Source organism: Vombatus ursinus, unplaced genomic scaffold (genome assembly GCF_900497805.2).
Source record: "Vombatus ursinus unplaced genomic scaffold, bare-nosed wombat genome assembly UNPS02014789.1, whole genome shotgun sequence".
NCBI classification, from domain to species: domain Eukaryota; kingdom Metazoa; phylum Chordata; class Mammalia; order Diprotodontia; family Vombatidae; genus Vombatus; species Vombatus ursinus.
This window is the reverse complement of record NW_020954567.1, coordinates 20,494,969-20,509,304: the sequence shown is the minus strand read 5'-3', so window position 1 is coordinate 20,509,304 and position 14,336 is coordinate 20,494,969. Positions and strand designations below refer to the sequence as shown.

At 42.8% G+C, this 14,336-nt stretch overlaps 1 protein-coding gene across 3 annotated transcripts in view; it reads right to left on the bottom strand.

The window, feature by feature from the left end:
• Positions 1–929: 929 nt before the first annotated feature.
• KIAA1614 (KIAA1614 ortholog) overlaps positions 930–14,336 on the bottom strand; it is a 54,298-nt gene continuing 40,891 nt past the window's right edge. For all 3 annotated transcript variants that reach the window (XM_027868650.1, XM_027868649.1, XM_027868651.1), the window contains one exon: positions 930–2,071. In XM_027868650.1, coding sequence (XP_027724451.1) covers positions 1,878–2,071 — 194 coding nt within the window. In that variant the 3' untranslated portion in view covers positions 930–1,877. The remainder of the gene's footprint in view (positions 2,072–14,336) is intronic.

The following is a 14,336-nucleotide window of genomic DNA, read 5'->3' as shown; positions in this document are numbered from 1 at the left end:
TCCATTGCATCAGGATCTCTTCCTTCTCCTTTCTCCCACCTCTCATTATGGCAATTGGCAATGTGCCTACTCCATCCCTCTCCAAAGCCCTAGTCCCCATCAGCATCTGCAGCATCTCTGGACACCTGAGAATCTCCTGAATATCACTTTTATAAATAATACTTTTTGCAGGGATGGGGAACCTTCGGCCTCGAGGCCACATGTGGCCTTCTAGGTCCTCAAGTATGGCCCTTTGACTGAATCTAAACTTCACAGAACAAATTGAGGCCAAAGGCTTCCCACCCCCACTTTATAGCTTCTAAAACCTCTTCTTTACCCTATGAAGTAGTAACGCAAGTATTATACATTCACAGAAATTCAAAGTAGGAAGGGAGCACATCTAGGCCCATTTGTACATAAGCAAATATCTCTTCCATGAAGTTTCTGATATTAGGCAGCTAGATGGTCCAATGGATAGAGCACCAGGCCTAGAGGCAGGAAGACCTGAGTTCCCCATCTGTTATGGGGATGATCATAGCAACTTGCCGGGTTGTTGTTTGGACCAAATGAGATAATGATTGTAAAGCACCTGGCATATTAGTAAGTGCAACATAAGCACTATTATCATCATCCCCATTTTACAGACAACAAACAGGCTCAGAGAATAAGTGATCTGCCCAGTCACATGGTTAGTCTTCTTACTCTACACGTAGTGTTCTTTTCACTGCAGCATGCTACTTCAAGAGCACAGGGTTTGAGGTGAGCTGGACCCCTTTCTTACCCCCCTCCCTCCCCTCCCTATGGAACTCAATGCAGAAATCAGGAGGGTTCATCACTGAGTTTTAATAATTTAAGAAACCACATGGCTTCCTGGTCCTATAGCACAACCAAGCCTAGAAGAGATGAGCAGCACCAGGAGGGCAACCCCCCTCTTCCCCCTCCTCCCCCTATCCAGGTCCTCCCATACCTTCAGGCCCCAGAGCACAGAGCAGGGCTTGGCACATTTCCACCTCCAGCTTGACCAACTATCTCAGACTCGCAGAAGGAGGTGTGGGCACGGAGCCTGAACGTTTTGGACACAAGGCAGCCAGGCTTGTGCCCCTGGGGACAAAGCAGGTTGTCTGGGCTGGCATCAGCATCCGGGAGGAGAACATGCAAAACTAGGCCAGGGGCTGCCAATTTTTACTGTTGGTTTTTTTCCCTCCCCTTCTTAGACTTTTCTGGGGCTGATAGGCAGGGCCCAGGGATGTGGCCCCCCGATTATCTGGCTACTCTAGTAGCTCTAGAGGCTCTGGTCAAAGGGAACCCTTATTTCTGGGCAAAGACCCCCCCCCCCAGATGCTGAAAAAGAAGGTCTCCCTGGGGAAGGTCAGTAAAGAAAAGGCAAAGGGGCTTCTTTAGTGTGGAAGAGCCTCTTTGGCCACTGTCTACTCAAGGCCCAAGACCTCATATATTTAGAAAAGAAGGGATCTTGGCAGTCATTAGACCCAACCCTCCCATTTTACAGATGAGGAAACTGAGGCTCAGAGTGGGGGAAGCCAGTCTCCATCAGGCTAATCACTTCTTAATGCCAACTTCCCAGATCACCTATTGAAGAAGCCAAAGCTCACCACTCACCCTTTCCAACTAGGACAAAGCCCTCAGCTACAGACACCCCCTGACCATCTCAGCCAGGGGAAAGACACCCATGGGGGCTTTTCCCAAATTTCCCTAAGTTCTTACCCTCCCTCCCTGAATGACAGCATCTGGCCCAGAACATCTCCAACAGTCTGTGGAGTTAGATTCCATGTTTTATGAAGCCTGGCCAAGAGAGGGGCTTTTTTCCTTCCTTATCAGTGAGCCCTTGGGAGGTTCAGGACAGCTGAGGTGGAGACCCGAAGGCCAGCATCAGTTCTGGGTTACCGCCGGAGGCCCCTTTGCTTCAGCACACGAATGGAGAGGCTCTCTGACCGGGACAGAAGCTCGTTGACCAGGGCCAGGCCCAATCCTGTGACCTTGGCTCCATCCACCTCCAGGATCTCATCTCCCACTCCCAGCAGCCCTGAGTACAACTTGGCTGTGTTGGCATCTGCAATTTCCTGAACATAGAACCCTGGGAAGAAAAATAGGGAACTTAGCACATTCCTGGAAAGAAAATCAACACACATTTATGGAGCACCTACTGAAAGCAAGGTTCTTTTCTTTCTCTTTCTTTCTTTTTCTCTTTCTTTCTTTCTTTCTTTCTTCTTTCTTTCTTTCTTTCTTTCTTTCTTTCTCTTGCTTCCTTCCTTCCTTTCTTCTTTCCCTTATTCTCTACACTCACTCAACTTGTCTATAGAGGTGGAATAGGTGATCACCTATATGAGTATGATTTCAGAGGGCTACTAAGGTCTCAGTAACCTCCACCCTAATCCTTATAGCATAGAATGCTGAAGTAAAAAGTTGTTGGGAAATGTTAATGAGAACATAGGGGTACACCCTGAGATAGTGGATTGAGGCAGGAATAGGGCATAGATGAGGGCAGTAGTATCTCAAGACAGAAGTGCCCTTATAAGCCATCCAGTCTAATTCCCTCATTTTACAGATAAGGAAACTGAGGCCCAGAGAGGTGAGTGAATTTTTCCAAAGTCACACAGGGACTGAAAATAGCCAGGTCAGAATTTAGACCCAGGTCCACTAATGCTAAATTCAGCACTCTTCTGCCTGTTTCGCAACCTTGCCTAGAGCGAGCAAATCAAATCAGCAAGCATTTATTAAGCATCTACTATGTGCTGGGCACTGTACTGAGTGCTGGGGATACCACACAATGCCAAAAAAAAAACAATGACCCTAAACTTTCTAGGCACTTCTAAGTGCTGTCTACTTGGGGACCAAGAATGTTCACTAAAGATTCAGTACAAACAAATCTCCCAATCTCACACCCTCACGTACATTTTAAAAGCTCTCTGCCATCTCTTCACCCCAAGCCAATATCCACCTATAACTATCCTGAAGTCCTCAGCAAAGTGAGCACATCCTTGTCATGATCCTGAGCCTACATTCCCAACATCTAAAAAATGATATTAATAATAACTAACATTTATAGGTTTGCTTTTCTTTTTTTTGTTAGGCAATGGGGTTAAGTGATTTGCCCAGGGTCACACAGCTAGCAAGTGTTATGTGTCTGAGGCCAGATTTGAATTCGGGTCCTGCTGAATCCAGGGCAGGTGCTCTATCCACTATGCCACCTAGCTGCCCCTGCTTTAAGGTTTTCAAAAAGGCTTCACAAATATTATCTCATTTGATCCTCACAACAACCCTTCAAAGTAGGTGCTATTATTATCCCCATTTTTACAGGTGAGGAAACTGAGGCTGAGAGGGGTTAAGTGACTTGCCCAAGATCTCACAGCTACAAAGTGTCTGAGGCAGGATTCAAACTCAGATCCTAACTCCAAGTGGCAACTTCTGTGGCTCTAGAAGGGGATACCTTATTCAAAAGGAACCATATAGTCAAAAGGAAGGAAAAACAGCATCACTGATTAGGAAGCTATACTCTCAAGAAGAAATCCAGGACCATGCCCAAAGGACTATTAAAATGTGCATACCCTTTGACCCAGCAATAGCACTTCTACGGCTGTATCCCAAAGAGATCACAAAAATGGGAAAAGGACCCACATGTACAAAAATATTCATTGCAGCTTTTTTTGTTGTGTCAAAGAATTGGAAATTGAGAGGATGCCCATCAATTGGGGAATGGCTGAACAAGTTGTGGTGTATGAACGGAATGGAATACTATTGTGCTATAAGAAATGATGAGCAAGCAGATTTCAGAAAAACCTGGAAAGACTTGTATGGACTTATGCTGAGTGAAGTGAGCAGAACCAGGAGAAGGCTGTACACAGCAACAGCCATTCTGTTCGATGACTAAAGTTGATAGACTTAGCCCTTCTCAGCAACGCAAGGATCTAAAACATCTCTAAAAGTCTCATGGTGGAAAATGCTATCCACTTCCAGAGAAAGAACTATGGAATTTGAATGCAGACCAAAGCATACTATTTGCTCTTTTTATTTCTTCTGTTTTGTTTTGTTTCCTCTTTCTTGTAGTTCCTCCTATTGGTTCTATTTCTTCCTTACTAATTTCTTCCTCACTAATGTGAAAATATGTTTAATAGGAATGTATATGTAGAGCCTATATCAGATTGCATGCCATCTTAGGGAGGGGGAGAAAAATTTAAAACTCAAAAGTGTATGGAAGTGATTGTTGAAAAGTAAAAATAAATTTTTAAAAATGGAAAAAAAAATTTATAAAAAAAAAAGTGGGGTAAAGAAGAAATCCAGGAACCAGAGGATGAAAGCACTGTGGAGATATTTTCATGTCGAGCAGCAACAGCAGTAAAAACAGAAATGAGATCATCATTGGAGTATATGCTGCAGCCAACCAGGAAAGAAAGAAAATAGATGAAGAGTTTGGAAAACAGATAACGGCAATGGCCCTGGCCCTGGCCCTGGTGTAGACACCTGATAGAGTAGCAATAAAGAACTTCAATTACCCAAACATCTGCTGGAACTCATTCTCTGCACCAAGGAAGGAAGCTTAAAAGTTCTTGGCTTGTGCTAGGAGAACCAAGAGGAACTGATCTTCTGGATTTGACTGTAATGGATCCAGAAAGAACTGATAGCTGGGCTGGAAATGATAGGAACTATAGGGGTGGGGCAGGGAGGGAAGTGACTGATTTGTTTTAAAATCTGCTGTACAAGAGAGGAAAGCCAGATCTGGGGGAGCAGATTTCAAAGGGTTCAAAGGAAGTCTAAGTAGGATCTCATGCATTAAAATTCTATTGGCCTGGGGCGGGGGGTGGAAAGTTTTCCAGAATAAGATTCTTGATAAGTCAGGAAAAGAAATAATATTGACAAAGAGGAAAAAAGAACAATATGGGCATCATGGGAAATTTCGATTTATGAAGACAGATACAGGAAGGAAGGCAGGTAAGAGAGAATGGGAAGGTGTGGCACAGTTCACTAATAATGGTCCAGGATTTCTAAGGCTCAGGCTCATAGCTGTATCTCATAAGAGAAGCTTAGGACAACAAAAACCCTGTAGTTATATTGTGGAAAAGAAGAGCTAGCATTGATGCTGAGGGTTAGAATGATGAAGAGATGGCAGAGCTCCTCAAATGTTATTTTTCTTATTTTCTCTACCAAGGAGGAAAGATCTTTGAACTGGAAAGGGGAGAATAAAAATGACTAATGGGGATTAGATAGCCAAGAAAAACGGGGAGATGGCAAGAGGGTGCCCAGCTGGCCTTGATGACTTACGGCCCAGATGAACTATGTGTGCCCCCAGGGTATGGAAGGAACTGGCAGGTGTGATTTGCTGAGACATTGTTGGGGATCTCTGAAAGACTGTGGGGAAGGGAAGAAATACCACAGGTCTAGAGACAGGCAAGAGTATCTCACTTTACAGAGAGAAACAGAGAGAGACACAGAGAGAGAGAGAGAGAGAGAGATTGGGAGGGAGGGAGGGAAAGGGAGAAGAAGAAGGGAAAGAAGGAGAAAGAAGAGGAGGGGGAAAGGAAGGAGGGAGAACAGGGGTAGAGTCTGGTAGCTATGAACTAGCAACCTAACTTCAATTCTTCAATTTCTGGCAAAATTCTGGAGTATGTTATTAGAGGAACATGTAGTGAAAAGTTTTTGGTAAACCAACATAATTTCCTTTTTTTTATGGTTACTAGACTGGTAGCTCCGAAGAATTCTGTAACTATAGTTTAACCTAGAATTTAGCAAAGTATTTGACAAAGTCTGACATGGTATTATTGTAGGAGGGAAATGGGCTTTATATCGAAGGAGGATTAGTTGGAACTGAAACTGAAACTGGCTGGTTGGCTGGAACCAAAGAGCGCTCATTAATGGTTGGAAGGAAGGCTCTAGAGTGGATTGCTCCAGGTACCCTGTGTTTGGCCCTGTGCAGTTTAACTGTGTTCATTAGTTACTTGGGTGAAGGCATAGATGGAACACATCAAATTTACTCATTTGTAGCTAGGAGGGAAGTTAACATGTTGGATGATACCAAACAGGATACCAAAAGATCTCAACGGGCTATGGAATATTAGATCAAACTGAAAACAGTGATATGTAATAGGGGTAAATGTAAAGTCATAGACTAGGGTTCAAAAAATCAACATGTACAAGATCACACATACGAAACATGTACAAAAATCACACGTACAAGAATAGGGAATAATGACCACTTTAAGTCCATCTGAACTAGATGGGTGAGAGTTAGTACTTTGGAAACCTTAAGTTGTCATATAAATGTAAGTTATTTTTATTATTGTTATTAACAACAACATATGCAATATATATGGTATATATACAATATATATGGTTCTTAGTGACTTCAATACAAAAGTAGGAATAGAGGTGAGAACACAAAAATATGTGGTTCAAGATTAAGATATAGAAGAAGCTATAAGGCAAGAATTATAGACTGCCTGGAAGTTGAATATGTCATAAATACTTTCCTCAAGGAGAGAGTCAGAAGAAAGGGAGGGAAGAGGATATTAATTAAGCACCCACTATGTGCCAGGCACTGTGATAAGGGCTCAACAAATATCTTGCTTGATCCTGACAACAACCCTATGGGGTAGGTGATATTATTATCACCATTTTACAGTTGAGGAAACTGAGGCAGATAAAGGTTAAATGACTTGCTCAGTGTCACACAGCTAGGAAATACGGAGTCTGGGTTTGAACTCAGGTCTTCCTGACTTCAGGACCAGTGCTTTATCCACTGGACCACCTAACTGCCTTTCAGAATGCAGTAGATATGTTATGTGATAGGAGCAATATCTACCAGGGTTCTCCTTACCCCACCATGAGCTAGGAAGAGGACAAAGTCAGGACTTGATTGGTCTCAGGGGTTGCGCCAAAGCTCAAGCTGGGCATCTCTTGACAAAGCTTTCTAATGGTTTCCAGTTGGGTTGATTCGGCTTCCTGGTCACCTAGGGGCACTAAAGTCTCATTCATGTGGTGATCCCACCCTGAGGCTGTGGCCTCTCCAACCTGGAAACAGCCAAAAAACCAATACTCTGCCCTCCTGACCAGATTAATTTCCATATGGAAATGTAGGGTCATGTCTATGGGAGCTAAGAGCCACAGTATCCTTGTTGACAACCCCTCTATATTGGGGCTAAATAAGCCTCTTTTTGCTAACTATTTCACTCCTTCTAAGTGTCTCAGTTTGTCCCATCAAACCCAAACTAACAGAGTACTAGAGTGAGGCCTGTCTCTAACAAATAGTAAGCACAGAACATCATCACACACAAAAAATAAATTTAGTATGACAATACATAGGGAATAACTAATTACTGGTATATGAAGGAGCAGAATTGGGCAGTTAGACCACTAACTCAGAGTAAAGGTCAGAATCAAACCCAAACTAGGCTAACGATGAGAAGAAGACCCTAAATGCAATTATATCAGCTCCAATCTGACACACTGACTCTGCAAAAATGGGAACTGGTCATAGTTAAAGACAATAACCGTTGGCTCCAATTATCAACATTTCTGGTTATTAACATCAGTTTAACTGATATAAAGTGATTTCTACAAAATGGAGGCCACGGTCCAGGGGAAATTCTTCATCTCCTTGGCAAGTGGAGAGACAGGGCAGATAAGAGAAATGCTAATTTACAATATAAACTCATTCTTTACCTGGTACAAAGGAGGATGGTGGAAGATTATTAACAGTGTTGCCTCCCCAAATAGTAAGGAGCAGTAGAGGGGAAAACAAGTCTGGTAAAAGTGTGGTGTGAGACCTTTCTAAACCAGATACAAACTAGAAGGAGAGACAGGTGAAAAAATGATACAAGTCTGTCATCACTTCTAATACAATTTTTTTCTATCATAGGTTACAACAGATACACCACATATGCACCCCAATACCCCAGTACCTTCATGCAATGATATATCACCCTATTAAGATTTTAGTCCTTCTCCTTCCTTTCTCAAAGACCTGATTCTTAGTCTTTCCTTTCCACTCCCACCCCTGCCCTTATATTTGGGGATTTGGTTCATGCATGTTGCTGTTTCCTCTAACACTGTGGTTTCCCCAGTTTATGAACCCCAACTTCCATGATGGTCACCTTCATTCTAATTCGGCTATACACAAGGATGGGCATACCCTTGATACCATCACAACTGTTCCACCTCCACAATCCAGAACTATGAAATTCCTCTATTTGCCCATAACCTTCTACTCCAACTCACCACCCAAACCTACTCTTTATACTGACTGCAACTGAAATCATTCCACCTCTCCTTGTTTTCCCAGTCTATCTCTCCTGTTCTGGTCTCACTCTCCTCCTTAGAAATCTTGACCATTTCAGGTAACCAATTCAGTTTTCTCTTCCTCTACCCTCAAATCCCTTGGCTTTTTGATGTGTTGCTGTTCAGCTTTTTTTCCACCCTTTTCCAAAACCCAACCCATGATCTGTTTGCTCCAATCGCACTCTCAAGTTGCTGGATTTTGCTCATATCACCACCTACTTACTGGACATTTTGAACTAGATGTCTCACAGGCATTTCAAGAGCAACATGTCCAAAAAAGAACTCATTATTTTTTCCTCCAAACCCGAGTCTTCTGAATTTCCTTATTCCTTATTGCAGGTACCACCATCCTTCATGTCACTCAGGTTCCAAAACTTCAGTGCTATCCTTAATGTCTCACTCTCCCCACATACCAAACCAATGGCTGAGTCTTATCCATTCTATTTCCACAAGTGCATCAGTCCCCCCCTCACATAGTCACCACCCCTCATCACCTCTAGCCTGGACTACTACTATAACTTTCTAAATGGAGAAGGGCTCTCTCTTCTCCATTCCTTTTTCCATCCAGCTGCCAAAATGATCTCTATAAACACAGGTCTGACCAGGCCACTCCACTGCTCAATAGACTCCAGAGACTTCTTACCCTTAGGAAAAATACAAACTCCATTGTTTGTCATTTAAAGCCCTTATAATGGGTTCCAACCTATCTTTCCAGGCTTATAATACAGTATTCACCTTTACACACAGTTCTATTCCTCATACACAACATCCCATCTTTAAACCTTTGCACTGGCTGTCCTCCATGCCTGGTATGCATTCCCGGTTTGTCTCCACCTCTGGAAAGCTCTAGCTTCCTTCAAAGCTCAGCTCAAACGCCTCACCAAACATGATGCCTTTCCTCATGGTTGCCTCCCCTCCAGCTGCTTAGCACCTTCCCCTGAAATTATCTTATTTTTTTGGTATGCATTTTATATATGCTTATACAGGGTGCCCCAAGTCTTGGGGCTGTTTTAAACTATTAGAGTTTTATGTGTATGTACGTGTTGCCTGCCCCAGCAGAGTCTTACATTGTATTAGAAGGAAACAATGTATATCCATACTATCTGACACATAGTAGGCACTCAATAAATGCCGGTGGGTTGACTGATTTTTTTTTTTTATATCCATAACATCTTTCTCATCCTTCTCTCCACTGACCCAGTCACCACCCCAGTTCAAGTCATCATCTCCTCTCCTTTGAACTACTGCAATAGTCTGCTCATTGGTCCTCCTGCCTCCAGACCCTCGCCACTCCATCCAGCTGCCAAATCGCTCTTCCTAAAGCCCAAGTCTGACCACATCACTTTGCTGTTTTAGAGGCTTCAGTAGCTCTTCTTTTGCATCTAGGATAAGACACAAACTTCTCTGGCATTGAGTGTTCCTCATAACCTGGCTCCAGACCCTCCCCACTCCATCCAGCTGCCAAATCGCTCTTCCTAAAGCCCAAGTCTGACCACATCACTTTGCTGTTTTAGAGGCTTCAGTAGCTCTTCTTTTGCATCTAGGATAAGACACAAACTTCTCTGGCATTGAATATTCCTCATAACCTGGCTCCAGCCCTCCTTTCTCAGTTGATTACACATTGCTCCTCTCTACACCCTTTACAAGCCAGCCAAACTGGCCAACCTGCTGTTGTTCCTGGAACGCAATATTCCATTTCCCATCTCTCCCACTGTCCGCCATGACTAGAATGCCCTCCCTTCTCATGTCTCCTTAGCAGGATTCCATAGTTTCCTAGTTTTCATTGTTGTATGTCCAGTTCCTAGAACAATAGCTGACACATATTGGGCACGTAATAAATGTCTATTGAGTAAATGAGTGAATGAATTATGGGACACAGCAATCCCTCAACATTTCCGGTTACCCAAAGGGCAACGGGGAGACACACAGCTAGATTTACATTGGCTGCAGCCAGTAGTGTCCTAACGCCAGGACATACTGGCTCCAAAGCCTGACTGTTAAATATTTTGTGTGAGCATTTACACCATAGAAGGTAAAACATGCTATAAATGGGACTTGATTTGTTGTTTTGTTGATTATCTAGACTCGGGTAAGTGATGGAGAATATATAGTAAAAGATTTGGGGATTTTAGTGGACTTCGATCTCAGTATAAATCAATGTTGTGACATGGTATAGCTAATGCCGTCTTAGGCTGAATTAAGAGAAATACTGTGTCCAGGAATGAGGAGGTCCTGCTGTGCTCTGCCCTGGTCAGACTCCACATGGACAATGGGGTCCTTTTCTGTGCCCCACATTTCAGGAAGGCCTTTGATAAAGCTGAAGACTGGCAGAAAAGGGCAGCAAACATAATGAAGGCCCTTTGCATACATGTCACATGAGAATCAGTTGAATGAACTTGATATGTTTACCCTGGAGAAAAGAAGATTTAGGGAAGGTGCAATTGCTGGCTTTAAGAAGTGCTGGGAAAGCTGTCAAATGGAAATGAGATTCAGCTGGTTCTGTTTGGAGCTAGGAACAACAGATAAAAATCAAAAAAGTCGATTTCCTCAAAATGAGAGCTCTCCCCAAGAGGAGTGGTCCACCTCAGCAGGGAGTTAGGGCCCTCTCATTGGAGATAATCAAGCAAAAGCCAGTTGACCTTTTCAGGTAAGTTGAACTAGAGATTCTTTTTTTCAGGTATAAGCTAGACTAGCCGGCCGTGGAGACAGATGCCTTTCAACTCTAAAAATCTCTTTGATTCTGGGGGGAAATGCCACCAATGATTGTCAATGTTCACGATTTATGCAAACTGGATTTGAAAGGCAGAGGAGGGTGATGGTGAAAGTACAGCCAGTATGATATCTAAAGTTTCCTAGTGTCACCTAGCTTTCCTCACTTTTGATCCTCTGGTGGACCGTCTGTTTGCCTTCTCATGGGCCCCCCCTTTCTGATTTCTGGAAAAATTCAGTTATTTTCTTCTTGGACTCCAGATCAACCTTTTGATTGCAATTATTTGACATTGCTGCCACCTCCTTGACCACAAAGTCAATGTGTTCAATGGGAAATCCTGTTTTTATATCAACTCCTTGATCTCTGACCTAGAGCATGGATCCTGCCTTTCCTTTTCATCTCCCTTCTGCTCTTCATTATGAATTTTGCCCATCTTAGACTATTCTAGCAAGTTGTTTCACTACTTTGGTGAATTTGAGCAAGCTAATTAACTTCTGAGCCTCAGTTTCCTCATCTGTAAAATGATGAGGTTGGCCTAGATGATCTCAAAGCTTCCCTTCAGTTCTAAATCTAGGATCGCAGACCTAGGCGCTCAAGACCTACCATCTCAGAGCCAGCCTACTCTCTCTCTTCCCTGGTTTCTCTCCTTTGTCGGTACTTTGCTACAACCTTCACTTTCATTCTCATTCATCATGTTTAAACCCCCACTCTGGGCTTCCTTTATCCCTTCAGAATACTGCTGAGGTAAGCTATAGAGCTTAATGAGGGGCCTGGGGCAGGCTTTGTCTAAACAAGAAAAATGCCTGATGAGTTTTGGAATGTGTGGGTGGTAAGTGATGGTAAGATCCAAGGAACAAGACGAAATAAATACCAGACTTTTGGGGAGAAAGAAAGTGGGGGCCAGGACTCAAAAGAAAAGTCACTTGTAAAAAAAAAAATCACAAAAAAGATCCAATGGAAAGGGCCTTTGATAAGGATGCTTGGTCTTTATGTTTAACCCAAATAAAAATTGTTAAAATCTCAGAATTGGAAGGGACCTCGGGGCTCCCGTCTGTTGAAGTTGATCTCAGCCAATTTCACCATCCAGCTGAAGGTTGGAAAGATGATCACAGTATCACATATTTGTACTCAATGAGAAGCGAATACAGGTTATGTCAAGATTGTAGTTTTGAAATTCATAGACTTGGTTGAGAATTCCCTCACCCCACGAGGAAGATTTCTCTACTGTAGATGCTGACATTGCCCCAGTTCAGACTTTTATCACCTGTCTCTTAGGCTGCTACATTAGCCTCCTCATTGGTCTCCCTTCCTCAAAACTCTCCCCTCTCCAGCTCATCCAACCCCCAGCTGCCAAACTGATTTTCCTAAATTGCAGGTCTGATCTTGTCCATCCACTGCTCGATAAATTCCAGTGGTTCCTCATTATCTTTAATATAAAATACTCACTTTTCTGCTTGGCATTTAAAACCTTTCACAACTTGGCCCCACCTACCTTTTTAGCCTTATTATACATAGCTTTTGGGGCATAATTTCCATAGTTTGGGGCAAAGCCCTTTACACTCCCAACAAGTCACTAAAACTAATCTTATTGGTCCTCAGACACAATATTCGATTTCCAATCTCTATCACATGACATGAGTTTGATAGAGTTTGAGTAACTTACCAAGGGTTATATATTAGTAAGTGTCTGAGGATGAATTTAAACTCAGGACTTCCTAACTTCAGGCCCAGTGCTCTATCCACTGAGCCATCTAGCAGCCACAGGTTTCATCAGTCTGCCAAAAGGGTTCATGTCACAAAAAACATTAAGAATACTTGCTGTAATTTGGAACTGTCCCCCCAAAGCTATTTAATTGAGTATACCTTTTGACTAAGAGATAATGCTACTAGGTCAATACCCCAAAGAGATCAAAGAAAAAGGAAAAGGACCCACACATATTTATATCAGCCCTTTTTGTGGTGGCAAAGAATTGGAAACTGAGGGAGTACCCATCATTTGAGAAATGGCTGAACAAGTTATGGTATATGGACATGATACAATACTATTGTGCCATAAGAAATGATGAAGGGGATGGTTTCAGAAAAACCTGAGACTTGTATGAACTGATAAAGAGTGAAATGAGCAGAACCAGGAGAACAATGTATGCAGTAATAGAAATATTGTAACAACAATCAACTGTGAAAGACTTAGTAACTCTGATCTACACAAGGCCCAAAGGACTCATGTTGAAACATGCCATCCACCTCCATATAAGAGAACTGATGGACTTAGTCAGATTGAAGAATATTTTCTTCTATTTCTTTCTTTATCTTGCTTTTCTTCTCTTCTGGGACATGGCTAATACAATAATTTGTTTTGCATGACTACACAGATTTGTAATGGGTTTTGTATTTCTTGCTTTCTCAATGGAGGAGAGCAAGGGGATGAAGGAGGGAGAGAATTTGGAACTGAAAATAAAATAAAATATAAAAAACCTTGCTCTGTATGTACAACTTGTCTCTCCCAATTAAATGTAAGCTCCTTGGCGATAGAGACTGTCTTTGTATCCACAGTGCCTGGCACATAACAGACTTGTCATAATTGCTTGCTGATGGATTGATTCCCTTCTCTTTGCTTCCCTGGTATCCATTCCTTCCATGTCTGATGTTTTTGCCCTCTCTCATAACAGACCTGGGCATTAGCAGAGGGGAAACATAATCTCTCTTTCCCAGCCATTTGGTGGTAACATCTGTAGGGGATGTTTCTGTTGGGATATAGTGTTTCTGCAAGGACTGCCAGTACCAGGACCCTGTCTTGATGGCCTCAGTGCCAGCCAATTCCTGGATTGGCTGACCTAAGGATATGATGCAAGAGACAGGAATTTTGGAGGCAAGAGAAATGCTGGCTGGGACTGGGACACACTATTAGATTTGCAACAGGTGGTGAACCATGGACATTACCATTAGCCATCGGGGCCTTTAAACATGGCATCTTTTCAGTTCTGGGGACACAGCAACAGATAGGCACATGAATAAGACTCAGGGCCCAGAGAATTCTGGGATTCTGGTACCACAGGGATACAGGGTTAGGGGTCCTGTTGTCACATAAGTTCGTGCTGCTATGACTAAGAGAAGCACTAAAAGTTTCTATAGTGTTTCTCCCTCCCAATGGGGACAATCTGTTAGGAGTTAAATGCTTGGTGTCTCACTCCTATTTTCCTAAAAGATGGAAGTTTATTACAAGATATGAACTTTCAGGTTGCCTGTCTCTCTCTGTGTGTCTCTGTGTGTCTCTGTCTCTCTGTGTGTCTCTGTCTCTGTCACACACACACACACACACACACACACACACACACACACACACACACACACACACACACAC